At 38.7% G+C, this 19,629-nt stretch overlaps 1 protein-coding gene across 1 annotated transcript in view; it reads left to right on the top strand.

Annotated features, from left to right (window-relative positions):
• tectb (tectorin beta) overlaps window positions 1–17,826 on the top strand; it is a 31,799-nt gene extending 13,973 nt beyond the window's left edge. The window contains exons 3-8 of the mRNA XM_062057520.1: window positions 7,426–7,577; window positions 7,675–7,747; window positions 7,821–8,008; window positions 13,151–13,313; window positions 13,379–13,475; window positions 17,753–17,826. Of these exons, the coding sequence (XP_061913504.1) occupies window positions 7,426–7,577; window positions 7,675–7,747; window positions 7,821–8,008; window positions 13,151–13,313; window positions 13,379–13,475; window positions 17,753–17,826 (747 nt within the window). The remainder of the gene's footprint in view (window positions 1–7,425; window positions 7,578–7,674; window positions 7,748–7,820; window positions 8,009–13,150; window positions 13,314–13,378; window positions 13,476–17,752) is intronic.
• The last annotated feature ends 1,803 nt before the right edge of the window (window positions 17,827–19,629 follow it).

Here is a 19,629-nt window from a genome sequence, read left to right as displayed (position 1 = left end):
CTCGAGTTGCGGAAATGAGGAGTGAGGATAGACGTGCGTGTGGAAGGAACGAGATCAGTTGAGCTGTGTTAGTATAGCTTGCTCAATAAGAGCGTCAGACTTGGTGTGCACTTCTTCTGGACGCTACAATTGGTGGCAGAAGTAAAACTTTGCGCATACTGCACTGTCTGTGTGCTACATCAGTGGCCCCCAACCACCGGGCCACTGACAAAAAAAATAAATAAATAAATAATTTCTGGTACCAATCGGTACCGGGCCGCGGACCGGTACCGATTGGTACCAGAATTTTTTATTTTTTATTTTTTTTATTTTTATTTTTTTTAAAATTAAATCAACATAGAAAAACACATTTTATACATTATATATCAATGTAGATCAATATAATCTGCAGGGATACAGTCCGTAAGCACACATGATTGTATTTCTTTATGAAAAAAAAAAAAAAAAAAAAAAAAAAAAATTCCCCCCCAACCCCCGGTCCGCGGGACAAATTTTCAAGCGTTGCCCGGTCCTCAGCTACAAAAAGGTTGGGGACCACTGTGCTACGTCATCGTGCTACGTGAGGAGCTCGCCGTAAAGAGAGAGAGAGAGAGAGAGAGAGAGAGAGAGAGAGAGAGAGAGAGAGAGAGAGAGAGAGAGAGAGAGAGAGAGAGAGAGACAGCGTTTACAGGTGCAGCCACGCTGCTTGCCACGGGTGATTCCGCCCTCAATGAAGACTCCCAGGTTTGATGGCAATGCGAACTGGGAGGCATTTCATCCCACTTCTGACACCAATTGTAGCGTCCAGAAGAAGTGCACACCAAGTCTGATGCTCTTTTTAAACTTTTATTGAGCATGCTATACTAACACAGCTCAACTTATCTTGTTCTTTCCACACGCACGTCTATCCTCACTCCTCATTTCCGCAACAGCAACGCTTCCTCCTTCTTCACCAATCACCTTGCAGGCGTGCTACGTTCACAACAAAGAGGATGCAGGATAAAGTGACAGAAATGGACATTTTTGCATTGTATTATACATCAGGAAGTGTTGTGTAAGAAAGTCTTAAAAATAAAACCATCAAAAGCCATCTGCTTATGTATAAAGATAAGTTAGGTTAAATGAAAATATTATTATTATCTATCTTACGGTATATCAAAAATAATTTGAGCAAAATTGAATTGAAATATTGTCGGTGTGGCCCTCCAGCAGTGCTCGGGTTGCTCGGTAAAAATTAATTGCCCACCCCTGGTGTAGCAGGAAGTAGCCTCACACACGTCGTTGTTCCACGCTACTTGGAACAGTTGGCGGAGGTCTGAGGCGTGGAGCGTTTGAGAAACACAGCAAAAGTTCAAAGACATATCTGGCCCACACAGTCAGACCATCGCTGTGAGACCACGCTGTGGTGTTTGGACTGCTGCTGCACACCCAAACAAGGTCATGGCGGGGGGGGCGGTCCACTCACTCTGACCTGCCAATCGCCACAAATTCTCATGCTTGAACCTGGGATTTAAAGTCTCACGTGTCACCTTTTGTCAAAGTGCAAATCGGGGGCCATTTTGGATCCCCCTTTGCCTTTTAATATTTACCGGAAAAAAGGTGAAGCATGGAAGCAAGGTTGGTTGCATGAACAAAGGCACGCGCTCTCTGGTAACCTAGCAACGCAGGAAGTGACGACTGATCAGTGGGAGGGACACGCTGACAGCCAATCGGGTGACAGTATCAACTGTCAGGTTTGGTTATCTGGCGGTTGATTGAGTGAGAAGAGAACGTCAACATGAAGAAAGTGTGGATAAAAGAGGAAAAGTCACCTTGACAGTTTTTAAAACATTTTTTCTTGTAAATGATGCTAGCTGCACGCACCTACCAAGACCGCTCAAACCACACCACCTTAGCCGCGCTCACCCTTTAGAGCACAGCTGTAACTTCCTGCCACTAAACCTTCAGAAAATAGTTCTTTTCCTCGTCCTTATTTTCCATAGGTCATAGAGAATATATAATAATAAATAGGGATGTCCGATAATGGCTTTTTGCCGAGTTGTTGATTGGTTGAGGTGTCCCTGACAGTACATCCCAGGTGTTTAAGGAGTAGTTGATTGGTTGAGGTGTCCCTGACAGTACATCCCAGGTGTTTAAGGACTGGTTGATTGGTTGAGGTGTCCCTGTCAGTACATCCCAGGTGTTTAAGGAGTAGTTGATTGGTTGAGGTGTCCCTGACAGTACATCCCAGGTGTTTAAGGAGTAGTTGATTGGTTGAGGTGTCCCTGACAGTACATCCCAGGTCTTTAAGTAGTTGATTGGTTGAGGTGTCACTGACAGTACATCCCAGGTGTTTAAGGAGTAGTTGATTGGTTGAGGTGTCCCTGACAGTACATCCCAGGTGTTTAAGGACTAGTTGATTGGTTGAGGTGTCCCTGACAGTACATCCCAGGTGTTTAAGGACTAGTTGATTGGTTGAGGTGTCCCTGTCAGTACATCCCAGGTGTTTAAGGAGTAGTTGATTGGTTGAGGTGTCCCTGACAGTACATCCCAGGTGTTTAAGGAGTAGTTGATTGGTTGAGGTGTCCCTGACAGTACATCCCAGGTGTTTAAGGACTAGTTGATTGGTTGAGGTGTCCCTGACAGTACATCCCAGGTGTTTAAGGACTAGTTGATTGGTTGAGGTGTCCCTGTCAGTACATCCCAGGTGTTTAAGGAGTAGTTGATTGGTTGAGGTGTCCCTGACAGTACATCCCAGGTGTTTAAGGAGTAGTTGATTGGTTGAGGTGTCCCTGACAGTACATCCCAGGTGTTTAAGTAGTTGATTGGTTGAGGTGTCCCTGACAGTACATCCCAGGTGTTTAAGGACTAGTTGATTGGTTGAGGTGTCCCTGACAGTACATCCCAGGTGTTTAAGGACTAGTTGATTGGTTGAGGTGTCCCTGCCAGTACATCCCAGGTGTTTAAGTAGTTGATTGGTTGAGGTGTCCCTGACAGTACATCCCAGGTGTTTAAGGACTAGTTGATTGGTTGAGGTGTCCCTGTCAGTACATCCCAGGTGTTTAAGGAGTAGTTGATTGGTTGAGGTGTCCCTGACAGTACATCCCAGGTGTTTAAGGACTAGTTGATTGGTTGAGGTGTCCCTGACAGTACATCCCAGGTGTTTAAGGAGTTGTTGATTGGTTGAGGTGTCCCTGACAGTACATCCCAGGTGTTTAAGGAGTAGTTGATTGGTTGAGGTATCCCTGACAGTACATCCCAGGTGTTTAAGGACTAGTTGATTGGTTGAGGTGTCCCTGACAGTACATCCCAGGTGTTTAAGGACTAGTTGATTGGTTGAGGTGTCCCTGTCAGTACATCCCAGGTGTTTAAGGTGTAGTTGATTGGTTGAGGTGTCCCTGACAGTACATCCCAGGTGTTTAAGGACTAGTTGATTGGTTGAGGTGTCCCTGACAGTACATCCCAGGTGTTTAAGGACTAGTTGATTGGTTGAGGTGTCCCTGACAGTACATCCCAGGTGTTTAAGGACTAGTTGATTGGTTGAGGTGTCCCTGACAGTACATCCCAGGTGTTTAAGGAGTAGTTGATTGGTTGAGGTGTCCCTGACAGTACATCCCAGGTGTTTAAGGAGTAGTTGATTGGTTGAGGTGTCCCTGACAGTACATCCCAGGTCTTTAAGTAGTTGATTGGTTGAGGTGTCCCTGTCAGTACATCCCAGGTGTTTAAGGAGTAGTTGATTGGTTGAGGTGTCCCTGACAGTACATCCCAGGTCTTTAAGTAGTTGATTGGTTGAGGTGTCACTGACAGTACATCCCAGGTGTTTAAGGACTAGTTGATTGGTTGAGGTGTCCCTGACAGTACATCCCAGGTGTTTAAGGACTAGTTGATTGGTTGAGGTGTCCCTGTCAGTACATCCCAGGTGTTTAAGGAGTAGTTGATTGGTTGGGGTGTCCCTGACAGTACATCCCAGGTGTTTAAGGAGTAGTTGATTGGTTGAGGTGTCCCTGACAGTACATCCCAGGTGTTTAAGGACTAGTTGATTGGTTGAGGTGTCCCTGACAGTACATCCCAGGTGTTTAAGGACTAGTTGATTGGTTGAGGTGTCCCTGTCAGTACATCCCAGGTGTTTAAGGAGTAGTTGATTGGTTGAGGTGTCCCTGCCAGTACATCCCAGGTGTTTAAGGAGTAGTTGATTGGTTGAGGTGTCCCTGACAGTACATCCCAGGTGTTTAAGGAGTAGTTGATTGGTTGAGGTGTCCCTGTCAGTACATCCCAGGTGTTTAAGGAGTTGTTGATTGGTTGAGGTGTCCCTGACAGTACATCCCAGGTGTTTAAGGAGTAGTTGATTGGTTGAGGTGTCCCTGACAGTACATCCCAGGTGTTTAAGGTGTAGTTGATTGGTTGAGGTGTCCCTGACAGTACATCCCAGGTGTTTAAGGACTAGTTGATTGGTTGAGGTGTCCCTGTCAGTACATCCCAGGTGTTTAAGGAGTAGTTGATTGGTTGAGGTGTCCCTGACAGTACATCCCAGGTGTTTAAGGACTAGTTGATTGGTTGAGGTGTCCCTGACAGTACATCCCAGGTGTTTAAGGTGTAGTTGATTGGTTGAGGTGTCCCTGACAGTACATCCCAGGTGTTTAAGGTGTAGTTGATTGGTTGAGGTGTCCCTGACAGTACATCCCAGGTGTTTAAGGACTAGTTGATTGGTTGAGGTGTCCCTGACAGTACATCCCAGGTGTTTAAGTAGTAGTTGATTGGTTGAGGTGTCCCTGACAGTACATCCCAGGTGTTTAAGGACTAGTTGATTGGTTGAGGTGTCCCTGACAGTACATCCCAGGTGTTTAAGGACTAGTTGATTGGTTGAGGTGTCCCTGTCAGTACATCCCAGGTGTTTAAGGAGTAGTTGATTGGTTGAGGTGTCCCTGTCAGTACATCCCAGGTGTTTAAGGACTAGTTGATTGGTTGAGGTGTCCCTGACAGTACATCCCAGGTGTTTAAGGACTAGTTGATTGGTTGAGGTGTCCCTGTCAGTACATCCCAGGTGTTTAAGGAGTAGTTGATTGGTTGAGGTGTCCCTGACAGTACATCCCAGGTGTTTAAGGAGTAGTTGATTGGTTGAGGTGTCCCTGACAGTACATCCCAGGTGTTTAAGGACTAGTTGATTGGTTGAGGTGTCCCTGACAGTACATCCCAGGTGTTTAAGGACTAGTTGATTGGTTGAGGTGTCCCTGTCAGTACATCCCAGGTGTTTAAGGAGTAGTTGATTGGTTGAGGTGTCCCTGACAGTACATCCCAGGTGTTTAAGGAGTAGTTGATTGGTTGAGGTGTCCCTGACAGTACATCCCAGGTGTTTAAGGAGTAGTTGATTGGTTGAGGTGTCCCTGACAGTACATCCCAGGTGTTTAAGGACTAGTTGATTGGTTGAGGTGTCCCTGACAGTACATCCCAGGTGTTTAAGGACTAGTTGATTGGTTGAGGTGTCCCTGCCAGTACATCCCAGGTGTTTAAGTAGTTGATTGGTTGAGGTGTCCCTGACAGTACATCCCAGGTGTTTAAGGACTAGTTGATTGGTTGAGGTGTCCCTGTCAGTACATCCCAGGTGTTTAAGGAGTAGTTGATTGGTTGAGGTGTCCCTGACAGTACATCCCAGGTGTTTAAGGACTAGTTGATTGGTTGAGGTGTCCCTGACAGTACATCCCAGGTGTTTAAGGAGTTGTTGATTGGTTGAGGTGTCCCTGACAGTACATCCCAGGTGTTTAAGGAGTAGTTGATTGGTTGAGGTATCCCTGACAGTACATCCCAGGTGTTTAAGGACTAGTTGATTGGTTGAGGTGTCCCTGACAGTACATCCCAGGTGTTTAAGGACTAGTTGATTGGTTGAGGTGTCCCTGTCAGTACATCCCAGGTGTTTAAGGAGTAGTTGATTGGTTGAGGTGTCCCTGACAGTACATCCCAGGTGTTTAAGGAGTAGTTGATTGGTTGAGGTGTCCCTGACAGTACATCCCAGGTGTTTAAGGAGTAGTTGATTGGTTGAGGTGTCCCTGACAGTACATCCCAGGTGTTTAAGGACTAGTTGATTGGTTGAGGTGTCCCTGACAGTACATCCCAGGTGTTTAAGGACTAGTTGATTGGTTGAGGTGTCCCTGCCAGTACATCCCAGGTGTTTAAGTAGTTGATTGGTTGAGGTGTCCCTGACAGTACATCCCAGGTGTTTAAGGACTAGTTGATTGGTTGAGGTGTCCCTGTCAGTACATCCCAGGTGTTTAAGGAGTAGTTGATTGGTTTAGGTGTCCCTGCCAGTACATCCCAGGTGTTTAAGGAGTTGTTGATTGGTTGAGGTGTCCCTGACAGTACATCCCAGGTGTTTAAGGAGTTGTTGATTGGTTGAGGTGTCCCTGACAGTACATCCCAGGTGTTTAAGGATTAGTTGATTGGTTGAGGTGTCCCTGTCAGTACATCCCAGGTGTTTAAGGAGTAGTTGATTGGTTGAGGTATCCCTGACAGTACATCCCAGGTGTTTAAGGACTAGTTGATTGGTTGAGGTGTCCCTGACAGTACATCCCAGGTGTTTAAGGACTAGTTGATTGGTTGAGGTGTCCCTGTCAGTACATCCCAGGTGTTTAAGGTGTAGTTGATTGGTTGAGGTGTCCCTGACAGTACATCCCAGGTGTTTAAGGACTAGTTGATTGGTTGAGGTGTCCCTGACAGTACATCCCAGGTGTTTAAGGACTAGTTGATTGGTTGAGGTGTCCCTGACAGTACATCCCAGGTGTTTAAGGACTAGTTGATTGGTTGAGGTGTCCCTGACAGTACATCCCAGGTGTTTAAGGAGTAGTTGATTGGTTGAGGTGTCCCTGACAGTACATCCCAGGTGTTTAAGGAGTAGTTGATTGGTTGAGGTGTCCCTGACAGTACATCCCAGGTCTTTAAGTAGTTGATTGGTTGAGGTGTCCCTGTCAGTACATCCCAGGTGTTTAAGGAGTAGTTGATTGGTTGAGGTGTCCCTGACAGTACATCCCAGGTGTTTAAGGAGTAGTTGATTGGTTGAGGTGTCCCTGACAGTACATCCCAGGTCTTTAAGTAGTTGATTGGTTGAGGTGTCACTGACAGTACATCCCAGGTGTTTAAGGACTAGTTGATTGGTTGAGGTGTCCCTGACAGTACATCCCAGGTGTTTAAGGACTAGTTGATTGGTTGAGGTGTCCCTGTCAGTACATCCCAGGTGTTTAAGGAGTAGTTGATTGGTTGGGGTGTCCCTGACAGTACATCCCAGGTGTTTAAGGAGTAGTTGATTGGTTGAGGTGTCCCTGACAGTACATCCCAGGTGTTTAAGGACTAGTTGATTGGTTGAGGTGTCCCTGACAGTACATCCCAGGTGTTTAAGGTGTAGTTGATTGGTTGAGGTGTCCCTGACAGTACATCCCAGGTGTTTAAGGAGTAGTTGATTGGTTGAGGTGTCCCTGACAGTACATCCCAGGCAAAGACGCCAAGTACGTCTTCTACAACTGGGTGGTGTCCAACGACACGTCGCTGACTCTCCGGAACCAGCCGGTCAACTACACCTTCAGCTGCGTGTACCCAGCCTCCTACCTGGTCAACAACGCCGTCTTCAGCCAGAGGTAAGATCCCGCCCGCCCGCCCGCCCGCCGCCGCAGGTGAGAAAGACGTTGACACAAAGACTGGCAGTGTTCGGACTCCACCGTCTGCTTCTTCCAGAGTGGCGACCGTCTACGTCAACAACGGCACGTCGGGCACGTTTATGTCCCAGTTGTCTCTGGGCGTGTTCACGGTGAGTCCCGCCCCCCCCCCCCCCCCTGTGCACGCCGGGCCGAGGTCAGAGGTGAAATGAATGTGTTCTCCAGAACGCCAAGTTCTTGTACGCCAAGGAGGCGCCCTACGTGATCGACACCTCCGAGATCGGCTCGGACGTCTTCATCGGCGTGGAGGCCAAAGGACTCAGCAGCAGGTTCAAAGTGGTCGTCGCCAACTGCTGGGCCACGCCCACACCTTACTCCACCGACAGGAAGAGGTGGAGCCTCATCATCAACAGGTACCTTCACCACGGCCTTACCTTTTAGTCCCGGTGGCGTGACGAGAAGATCCAGCAGAGAAGGTTTAATACTCAATTTGTGTGAGGAATTACTTCTAAATCACTAATCCTGTTCTCCATGGCGACAAATAAAGTGAGTTTCTTACAAGTACCATTATCACTGGAGGAGGAGGAATAGCTAAACATGCTTCACTACACACCGTAGGAGGATACAATAGCTCACCGCCGTCACAATGTAAACAAACACCATGGGTGGATCTACACCTGACATCCACTGTAATGATACCAAGTACAAGAGCGTATTTAGTCGATACTACTATGATTACATCGATATTTTTTATCGTCACTAAATGTATTAATTCATGTAATGTTTATAAAGTCAGTAAATATGTCCCTGGACACATGCGGACTTTGAATATGACCAATGTATGATCCTGTAACTACTTGGTATCGGATTGATACCTAATGTGTGGTATCATCCAAAAGTAATGTAAAGTATGAAAGAAGAGAAGAATAAGTGATTATTACATTTGAACAGAAGTGTAGATAGAACATGTTCAAACAGAAAACAGCGTGACACCTACCCTTTACATCCGTATTTATTAACCATATTATTATTGGTTTATTAGGTATTATATTTTATTGTATGATCCTGTAACTACATGGTATCAGATCGATGCCTAAATGTGTGGTATCGTCCAAAACTAATGTCAAGTATGAAAGAAGAGAAGAATAAGTGATTATTACATTTGAACAGAAGTGTAGATAGAACATGTTCAAACAGAAAATAAGCAGATATTGACAGTAAAGTAGATTAATAATCATTTTTTACAGTTTGTCCCTCATAATGTGTACAAAATAATAGGTGTATAAATGACACAATATGTTACTGCAGACTAATTAGGAGTCTTTGTTTGTTTACTTCCTACTAAAAGACAAGTTGACTATTTTATTGAAGGACTAAATGACAATAATAAACATATGTTTCATGTACACTAACATTTGTTGTTACAATAACGACATTTTTTGTGCTCCCCTTTATTTAGAAAAGTATCGAAAAGTACCGAAAAATATCAAAATAATTTTTTCCCAACATCCACTGTAATGATACCAAGTACAGGAGCGTATCTAGTCGATACTACTATGATTATGTCTACATTTTTTGGCATCACATCTTCTTTCGTTTGAAAAAAATTCATCCCCTTTATTTAGAAAAGTATGGAAATACATTTTGGTAGCGGTACTAAAATATTGGTATGTAGACAACCCTAAAGCATCCCAGGGAGAGGTACAGTAAAGCTGGGCTGTGACTCCTCCTCTTCCACCCAACGTAAAATAAAGGAGTAAAATGCTGCACATTTGTTTAGTTCTGTGAAAATTGATGGCTTTCAACGAAAGTGAGCAATGGAAATGACAAATGAGGTCGTTGCATTTTAATGTGAGCTTCATTGAGTGTTGTGTTCCATCCTGGATGGTTTATGACTTCAGTGTAGTTCCTGTGTCGATACGCTGAGATCAAGTCCAAGTCCAAGTCCAAGTCTTCTTCAAGGTGCTTTTGAAACTCCTCAGATGTTTCACCTAACTTGAAATGTTTTGTCAAGAAGTTGTGGTATTTTGAAGTTGTCATGCCATGATTTGATCTGTCCATGGGGATAGATGTTCCTCCATGTGGCCCCTGGGCTAAAATGTGTTTGAGCCCCCCAGTTTTATATTCTCCAGGTTTATTTGACAGAAAATAGCTGAAATTCAATATCAATTCTACTCATCATTGTCTTCATTACTTTTTATTTACGTTCTTAGGCCCTCTTTCACCCTTTTTTTACCTTTTATATTCCTTTTTTATTGTGTTTACCTTCTTTCACCTTCTATTGAATTTTTTTTTACCTTTTATTTACATTCTATTAAACTTATTTTACCTCTTATATTCCTTTTTTATCGTGTTTACCTTCTTAAAACTTTCTATTCAACTTTTTTTAACCTTTTATTTACATTCTATTAAACTTATTTTACCTCTTATATTCCTTTTTTATCGTGTTTACCTTCTTAAAACTTTCTATTTAACTTTTTTTAACCTTTTATTTACCTTCTATTAAACTTATTTTCCTTTTTATATTAATTTTTTTTATCTTCTATTTACCTTTTACCTTCTATTTATAGTTATTTTACCTTTTTTTTTAACTTTCTATTTCACTTTATACTATTTTTAAAATGAGTTATATATTATTTTTAAGGCTTCTTTTCTTTCTTTCTTTCTTTCTTTCTTTTAGTTTATTTGGAACATGAACACATTTACATCATAATACATCACACAATTTCATATCATTTCATTTACATCATGCCCGAAAAGGAGTAGGAAGAAGCAAAGCTTATTTAATCCTACCCCTTTCCCACTTCGAAGCATTTACAATTATATAAAATCATTTACTGACCTTTTTATATAATAAAATAACATCTATGAATTAGTATATACAACAGTTTGTAATATGTAATTAATTAATTCAGTCATTATTAACATACTGAGATGAAGAATATTTTCAATAAGGTTGGAAGTTTTTCTCATAATTCTTCTTCTTTGTACTTTGTAAGCACTATTAATTTAAACAACCTCTTAAACTGGATCATGTCAGTACAATTTTTAACTTCTTTACTTAATCCATTCCATAATTTAATTCCACATACTGTTATGCTAAAAGTTTTAAGTGTTGTACGTGCATATAAATGTTTTAAATGATTTTTTCAGGCTTAAATCTGTATATCAACTTCAAATCTAAAGTTAAAAGAATGTTGTTGTTTTTTTTATGTTTTATGCCCTTTTGGTTAAAGAAAACATTGTTTTTTTATGGCAAAAAACACAAAATCTAAAATTTTCAGTTCAATATTTGATGTGATGTAACTGGAGCCTTAAATAATTCAATAATTCATATTTTTTGAGCAAGGACAGTTAAAAATAAATCTCAATAAAGTTCTCAAGGATCCAAAAGAGCCCAAATCAAAAAGTGTTCAAAATATGCTACTTTTTTTTAACTTTCAACATTTAAGTCTCTAGATCAACTATCCATCAAGTATGTTTTTATAATTTTTTTAAATGTTTTTTGCTTGTTTTTTTACATCCTTTTTTCATACAAAACTTAACATTTTTATGCCAAATACACAATTTGCAATATTTTCCCCCGAAATAATTTTAGGGTGTAATATTTCATGTGAATTAATTGAAGCTATAAATAAGTCAATAATTCATATTTTTTGAGCAAGGACAGTTAAAAAACAATCTCACTAAAACTCTCAAGGATCCAAAAGGGCTCCAATCAAAAAGTGTTCAAAATATGCTACATATTAATATCTTTTTTTTTTTTTTTTTAACTTTCAACATTTAAGTGTCTAGAATACTATCTGTCAAGTATGTTTTTATAATTTTTTTTAAATGTTTTTTTTTTTTTACACACTTTTTTCATACAAAACTTATCATTGTTATGCCAAACACAAAACTTGCAATATTTTCCCCCCAAAACATTTTAGGGTGTAATATTTCATGTGAATTAATTGGAACTGTAAATAGGTCAATATTTCAATAATTCATATTTTTTGGGCTCTGTACCGAGCATGTCGTTGTGGCTTGTACACCCCTTTGAGACACTTGTGATTTAGGGCTATATAAATAAACATTGATTGATTGATTGATTGAATTTTTTAAAATGTATTTAAAAAAAAAAAAGTACACCCTTTTTTTTATACAAAACATAACATTTGTATACCAAATACAAAATTTGCAATATTCCCCCCCCCCCCCCCCCCCCAAATCATTTTAGGGTGTAATATTTGATGTGAATTAATTGGAGCTGTAAATAGGTCAATATTTCAATAATTCATATTTTTTGAGCAAGGACAGTTAAAAAAAAATCTCACTAAAACTCTCAAGGATCCAAAAGGGCCCCAATCAAAAGGCGTTAAAAATAGGCTACATATTATTATTATTATTATTTTTAATATTATTTTTAAGTCTCTTGATCAACTATTCCTTCATTATAATTTTTTTAAATGTTTTTTTGTCTGTTTTTTTTTTTACCTCTTTTCTCATACAAAACTTATCATTTTTATGCCAAACACAAAACTTGCAATATTTTCCCCCAAAAACATTTTAGGGTGTAATATTTCATGTGAATTTATTGGAGCTATAAATAAGTCAATAATTCATATTTTTTGAGCAAGGACAGTTAAAAAACAATCTCACTAAAACTCTCAAGGATCCAAAAGGGTTAGGGTTATTATTTATTATTTCTATTATTTTTTCCCTTTCAATGTTTAAGTCTCTAGATCAACTATTTGTTCGTTATAATTTTTTTAATGTTTTTTTTGTCTGTTTTTTTTTACCTCTTTTTTCATAAAAACTTATCATTTTTATGCCAAACACAAAACTTGCAATATTTTCCCCCGAAAACATTTTAGGGTGTAATATTTCATGTTAATTAATTGGAGCTATAAATAAGTCAATAATTCATATTTTTTGATCAAGGACAGTTAATAAACAATCTCACTAAAACTCTCAAGGATCCAAAAGGGCCCCAATCAAAAGGTGTTAAAAATAGGCTACAAATTATTTTTATTTTTTTTCCCTTTCAATGTTTAAGTCTCTAGATCAACTATTCGTTCGTTATAATTTTTTAAATGTTTTTTGTGTTTTCTTTTTTTACCTCTTTTTTCATACAAAACTTATCTTTTTTATGCCAAACACAAAACTTGCAATATTTTCCCCCTCAAACATTTCAGGGTGTAATATTTGACGTGAATCATTCGGAGCCCTAAATGGGTCAATAATTCATAACAACATTGATTTTGATTCATTATTATTCTTCCAACAGTTTCAAAGACAAAAACAGTTTGTGTTACATTGCAACTTTCTCTCCTTGCATTTCACCTTTTTGCTCTTTTATTACACTTTTTTCATTTTCCATTCATTAATTTAAAAAAAAAAAAAAAGGTATTTTTAGAAGGCGCCGCTAACAAGTGGCCCCCCGGGGCCGCACTTTGGCCACCTCGGAGCGAGGAGAATCATTTTGAAATGATGATGAAATAAGTGCACCTACAGTAATTCTGTGAATTCTGCCTAGCAACAAGAATAATATTTCACGTCCAAACTTCCGCCAGCTGCCCGTCCGACCACACGGTCAGCATCTTCGAGAACGCCAAGGAGGGACGCTCCACCTTCAAGTTCCGCTCCTTCCGCTTCCAGGGCCAGGACAAGGTGTCCACGGTCTGGCTGCACTGCCAGGTCCACGTGTGCGACGGCGAGAGGCTCGTCTGTCAGGCCGTGAGTGTGCGTGGCACGCCCCACAGGAAGTGGTTATTTCACCTCTTCCTTTCCTCCCTCCAAAGGGTCCGTGTCCGGCCAGCAGACTGGCATGGAAGGCGGAGCCAAAGGGCGGGGTCCTCACAGCCGAGTTCTCCATTAAAGGTGCAGTACGTCAGGATGGTAGAACCAGTCCAATAAGACAGTGGTCCCCAACCTTTTTGTAGCTGCGGACCGGTCAACGCTTGAAAATTTGTCCCACGGACCGGTGGGGGGATGGGGGTGAGGGGGGGGGGGGTGTATTTCCAAAAAAAAAAAAAAAAAAATTTTTTTTTTTTTTTTTACATAAATAAATACAATCATGTGTGCTTACGGACTGTATCCCTGCAGACTGTATTGATCTATATTGATATATAATGTATATGTTATGTTTTTTATGTTGATTTCATAAAAAAAAATAAAAGTAATAAAAATTCCAAAAATTAAAAAAATGTATTTATGTAAAAAAAAAAAAAAATTTTTATTTTTTTTTACATAAATAAATACAATCATGTGTGCTTACGGACTGTATCCCTGCAGACTGTATTGATCTATATTGATATATAATGTATATGTTATGTTTTTTATGTTGATTTCATAAAACAAAAAAAAACAAACAAAAAAAAATTTCAAAAAAAAAAAAAAAAAAAAAAAAAATTTTTTAATTATGTTAAAACATTTTTTTTTTTTTTTTGACATGAATAAATACAATCATGCGTGCTTACGGACTGTATCCCTACAGACTATATTGATCTATATTCAATCAATCAATCAATCAATGTTTATTTATATAGCCCTAAATCACAAGTGTCTCAAAGGGCTGTACAAGCCACAACGACATCCTTGGTGTCGAGTGGGTCTGACATAATATTGTGAAAGTCCAACACATCAGCGAAAGTCCAGTCCATGGTGGGGCCAGCGGGAACCATCCCGAGCGGAGACGGGTCAGCAGCGTAGAGATGTCCCCATCCTATGTATATGTTATGTTTTTTATGTTGATTTCATAAAAATAAAAAAAATTTAAAAAAAAATTCCAAAAAAAAATAAAAAAAAAAAAAATTTATTTATGTAAAAAAAATATTATTATTTTTTTTTTTTACATAAATAAATACAATCATGTGTGCTTACGGACTGTATCCCTGCAGACTGTATTGATCTATATTGATATATAATGTATATGTTATGTTTTTTATGTTGATTTCATAAAACAAAAAAAAAACAAAAACAAAAAAATTAAAAAAAAAAATTAAATTAAAAAAAAAAATTGTTTTTATGTAAAAAAAAAAAAATATATATTTTTTTTTTTACATAAATAAATACAATCATGTGTGCTTACGGACTGTATCCCTGCAGACTGTATTGATCTATATTGATATATAATGTGTATGTTATGTTTTTTATGTTGATTTCATAAAACAAAAAAAAACAAACAAAAATACATTTAAAAAAAAAAAAAAAAAATTTGTTTTGTTTTTTTTGTTTAATTTCTTGTGCGGCCCGGTACCAATCGGTGGTTTGGGACCACTGCAATAAGACATTTCATTATCGGCCTAAAGTAGTTTTGTCTCCACAGGTGACGGATCCTCCGGCCGTGGACACGTCACAGGTGACGCCTTTCAGTCATCAAAGGAAATGTTTATAAGTAGTCCTTTAAGTCAGGGGTGTCCAAAGTGAGGCTCGGGGGTCGCTAACGGCCTTGTAACCCACCTAAAAGTGATGAATGTTAATGAGTGAAATGTCATGATAGTAAAAGTGATGAATGTTAATGAGTGAAATGTCATGATAGTAAAAGTGATGAATGTTAATGAGTGAAATGTCATGATAGTAAAAGTGATGAATGTTAATGAGTGAAATGTCATGATAGCAAAGGGATGAATGTTAATGAGTGAAATGTCATGATAGTAAAAGTGATGAATGTTAATGAGTGAAATGTCATGATAGTAAAAGTGATGAATGTTAATGAGTGAAATGTCATGATAGTAAAAGTGATGAATGTTAATGAGTGAAATGTCATGATAGTAAAAGTGATGAATGTTAATGAGTGAAATGTCATGATAGTAAAAGTGATGAATGTTAATGAGTGAAATGTCATGATAGTAAAAGTGATGAATGTTAATGAGTGAAATGTCATGATAGTAAAAGTGATGAATGTTAATGAGTGAAATGTCATGATAGTAAAAGTGATGAATGTTAATGAGTGAAATGTCATGATAGTAAAAGTGATGAATGTTAATGAGTGAAATGTCATGATAGTAAAAGTGATGAATGTTAATGAGTGAAATGTCATGATAGTAAAAGTGATGAATGTTAATGAGTGAAATGTCATGATAGTAAAAGTGATGAATGTTAATGAGTGAAATGTCATGATAGTAAAAGTGATGAATGTTAATGAGTGAAATGTCATGATAGTAAAAGTGATGAATGTTAATGAGTGAAATGTCATGATAGTAAAAGGGATGAATGTTAATGAGTGAAATGTCATGATAGTAAAAGTGATGAATGTTAATGAGTGAAATGTCATGATAGTAAAAGTGATGAATGTTAATGAGTGAAATGTCATGATAGTAAAAGTGATGAATGTTAATGAGTGAAATGTCATGATAGTAAAAGTGATGAATGTTAATGAGTGAAATGTCATGATAGTAGAAGTAATGAATGTTAATGAGTGAAATGTCATGATAGTAAAAGTGATGAATGTTAATGAGTGAAATGTCATGATAGTAAACGTGATGAATGTTAATGAGTGAAATGTCATGATAGTAAAAGTGATGAATGTTAATGAGTGAAATGTCATGATAGTAAAAGTGATGAATGTTAATGAGTGAAATGTCATGATAGTAAAAGTGATGAATGTTAATGAGTGAAATGTCATGATAGTAAAAGTGATGAATGTTAATGAGTGAAATGTCATGATAGTAAAAGTGATGAATGTTAATGAGTGAAATGTCATGATAGTAAAAGTGATGAATGTTAATGAGTGAAATGTCATGATAGTAAAAGTGATGAATGTTAATGAGTGAAATGTCATGATAGTAAAAGTGATGAATGTTAATGAGTGAAATGTCATGATAGTAAAAGTGATGAATGTTAATGAGTGAAATGTCATGATAGTAAAAGTGATGAATGTTAATGAGTGAAATGTCATGATAGTAAAAGTGATGAATGTTAATGAGTGAAATGTCATGATAGTAAAAGTGATGAATGTTAATGAGTGAAATGTCATGATAGTAAAAGTGATGAATGTTAATGAGTGAAATGTCATGATAGTAAAAGTGATGAATGTTAATGAGTGAAATGTCATGATAGTAAAAGTGATGAATGTTAATGAGTGAAATGTCATGATAGTAAAAGTGATGAATGTTAATGAGTGAAATGTCATGATAGTAAAAGTGATGAATGTTAATGAGTGAAATGTCATGATAGTAAAAGTGATGAATGTTAATGAGTGAAATGTCATGATAGTAAAAGTGATGAATGTTAATGAGTGAAATGTCATGATAGTAAAAGTGATGAATGTTAATGAGTGAAATGTCATGATAGTAAAAGTAATGAATGTTAATGAGTGAAATGTCATGATAGTAAAAGTGATGAATGTTAATGAGTGAAATGTCATGATAGTAAACGTGATGAATGTTAATGAGTGAAATGTCATGATAGTAAAAGTGATGAATGTTAATGAGTGAAATGTCATGATAGTAAAAGTGATGAATGTTAATGAGTGAAATGTCATGATAGTAAAAGTGATGAATGTTAATGAGTGAAATGTCATGATAGTAAAAGTGATGAATGTTAATGAGTGAAATGTCATGATAGTAAAAGTGATGAATGTTAATGAGTGAAATGTCATGATAGTAAAAGTGATGAATGTTAATGAGTGAAATGTCATGATAGTAAAAGTGATGAATGTTAATGAGTGAAATGTCATGATAGTAAAAGTGATGAATGTTAATGAGTGAAATGTCATGATAGTAAAAGTGATGAATGTTAATGAGTGAAATGTCATGATAGTAAAAGTGATGAATGTTAATGAGTGAAATGTCATGATAGTAAAAGTGATGAATGTTAATGAGTGAAATGTCATGATAGTAAAAGTGATGAATGTTAATGAGTGAAATGTCATGATAGTAAAAGTGATGAATGTTAATGAGTGAAATGTCATGATAGTAAAAGTGATGAATGTTAATGAGTGAAATGTCATGATAGTAAAAGTGATGAATGTTAATGAGTGAAATGTCATGATAGTAAAAGTGATGAATGTTAATGAGTGAAATGTCATGATAGTAAAAGTGATGAATGTTAATGAGTGAAATGTCATGATAGTAAAAGTGATGAATGTTAATGAGTGAAATGGCTTATAATGTCTTTGCAGAAACGAGAATGGTGTACCTAATGAAGTGTCCATGTTGTGTTTGTGGCCACAGCAGCTTCTCCCGCCCTCCTGCTGCTCGCCATCACAAACACGTGTCGCCTTTCACTCGCCGTCTACGTGGACTGAGCGCTGCTGGGAGTCGGGTCAGCTCGCACTCGCCGCTAACGAGTCCTGGCGGGACTTGTGGCGTGCTGATGAAGTTCCTGTGCTCTCATAAAAAGTCCTTCTCAAACTCAGCAAACAAACGATTGAGCAGCTTTTATTTGCTTTGGCTTGCCAGCGGACTTGCAGACCTTCACCAGGCGGACCTGCAGCGTGACTACAATGTGACTACAGCGTGACTACAGTGTGACTACAATGTGACTACAGTGTGACTACAGTGTGACTACAGAGTGACTACAGCGTGACTACAATGTGACTATAGTATGACTACAGTGTGACTACAGCGTGACTACAGTGTGACTACAGCGTGACTACAGCGTGACTACAGCGTGACTACAGCGTGACTACAGTGTGACTACAGCGTGACTACAGCGTGACTACAGTGTGACTACAGCGTGACTACAGTGTGACTTCAGCGTGACTACAGCGTGACTACAATGTGACTACAGCGTGACTACAGCGTGACTACAGTGTGACTACAGCGTGACTACAGAGTGACTACAGTGTGACTACAGCATGACTACAGCATGACTACAATGTGACTACAGTGTGACTACAGTGTGACTACAGTGTGACTACAATGTGACTACAGTGTGACTACAGTGTGACTACAATGTGACTACAGTGTGACTACAATGTGACTACAGCGTGACTACAATGTGACTACAGTGTGACTACAGTGTGACTACAATGTGACTATAGTATGATTACAGCGTGACTACAATGTGACTATAGTATGACTACAGTGTGACTAAAATGTGACTACAGCGTGACTACAATGTGACTACAGTGTGACTACAGAGTGACTATAGTATGACTACAGCGTGATTACAATGTGACTATAGTATGACTACAGTGTGACTATAATATGACTACAGCGTGACTACAGCGTGACTACGGCATCACTACAGCGTGACTACAGTGTGACTACAGAGTGACTATAGTATGACTACAGCGTGATTACAATGTGACTATAGTATGACTACAGTGTGACTACAATGTGACTATAGTATGACTACAATGTGACTAAAGTATGACTATAGTGTGACTACAGCGTGACTACAGTGTGACTACAGGGTGACTACAGAGTGACTACAGTGTGACTACAGTGTGACTACATTGTGAATACAATGTGACTATAGAGTGACTACAGTGTGACTACAATGTGACTATAGTATGACTACAGCGTGACTACAATGTGACTACAGTGTGACTATAGTATGACTACAGCGTGACTACAGTGTGACTACAGTGTGACTACAATGTGACTATAGAGTGACTATAGAGTGACTACTATGTGACGACAGTGTGACTACAGTGTGACTACAGCGTGACTACAGCGTGACTACAATGTTACTACAGCGTGACTACAGCGTGACTACAGTGTGACTACAGCGTGACTACAGCGTGACTACAGTATGACTACAGTGTGACTATAGAGTGACTATAGAGTGACTACAGCGTGATTACAATGTGACTATAGTATGACTACAGTGTGACTACAATGTGACTATAGTATGACTACAATGTGACTAAAGTATGACTATAGTGTGACTACAGCGTGACTACAGTGTGACTACAGTGTGACTACAGTGTGACTACATTGTGACTACAATGTGACTATAGAGTGACTACAGTGTGACTACAATGTGACTATAGTATGACTACAGCGTGACTACAATGTGACTACAGTGTGACTATAGTATGACTACATTGTGACTACAATGTGACTATAGAGTGACTATAGAGTGACTACTATGTGACGAC

The sequence above is a fragment of the Entelurus aequoreus genome, linkage group LG08 (assembly GCF_033978785.1).
Source record: "Entelurus aequoreus isolate RoL-2023_Sb linkage group LG08, RoL_Eaeq_v1.1, whole genome shotgun sequence".
In the NCBI taxonomy this organism is placed as follows: domain Eukaryota; kingdom Metazoa; phylum Chordata; class Actinopteri; order Syngnathiformes; family Syngnathidae; genus Entelurus; species Entelurus aequoreus.
The sequence above is the reverse complement of the archived record's forward strand: the minus strand, read 5'-3'. Positions and strand labels throughout refer to the sequence as shown.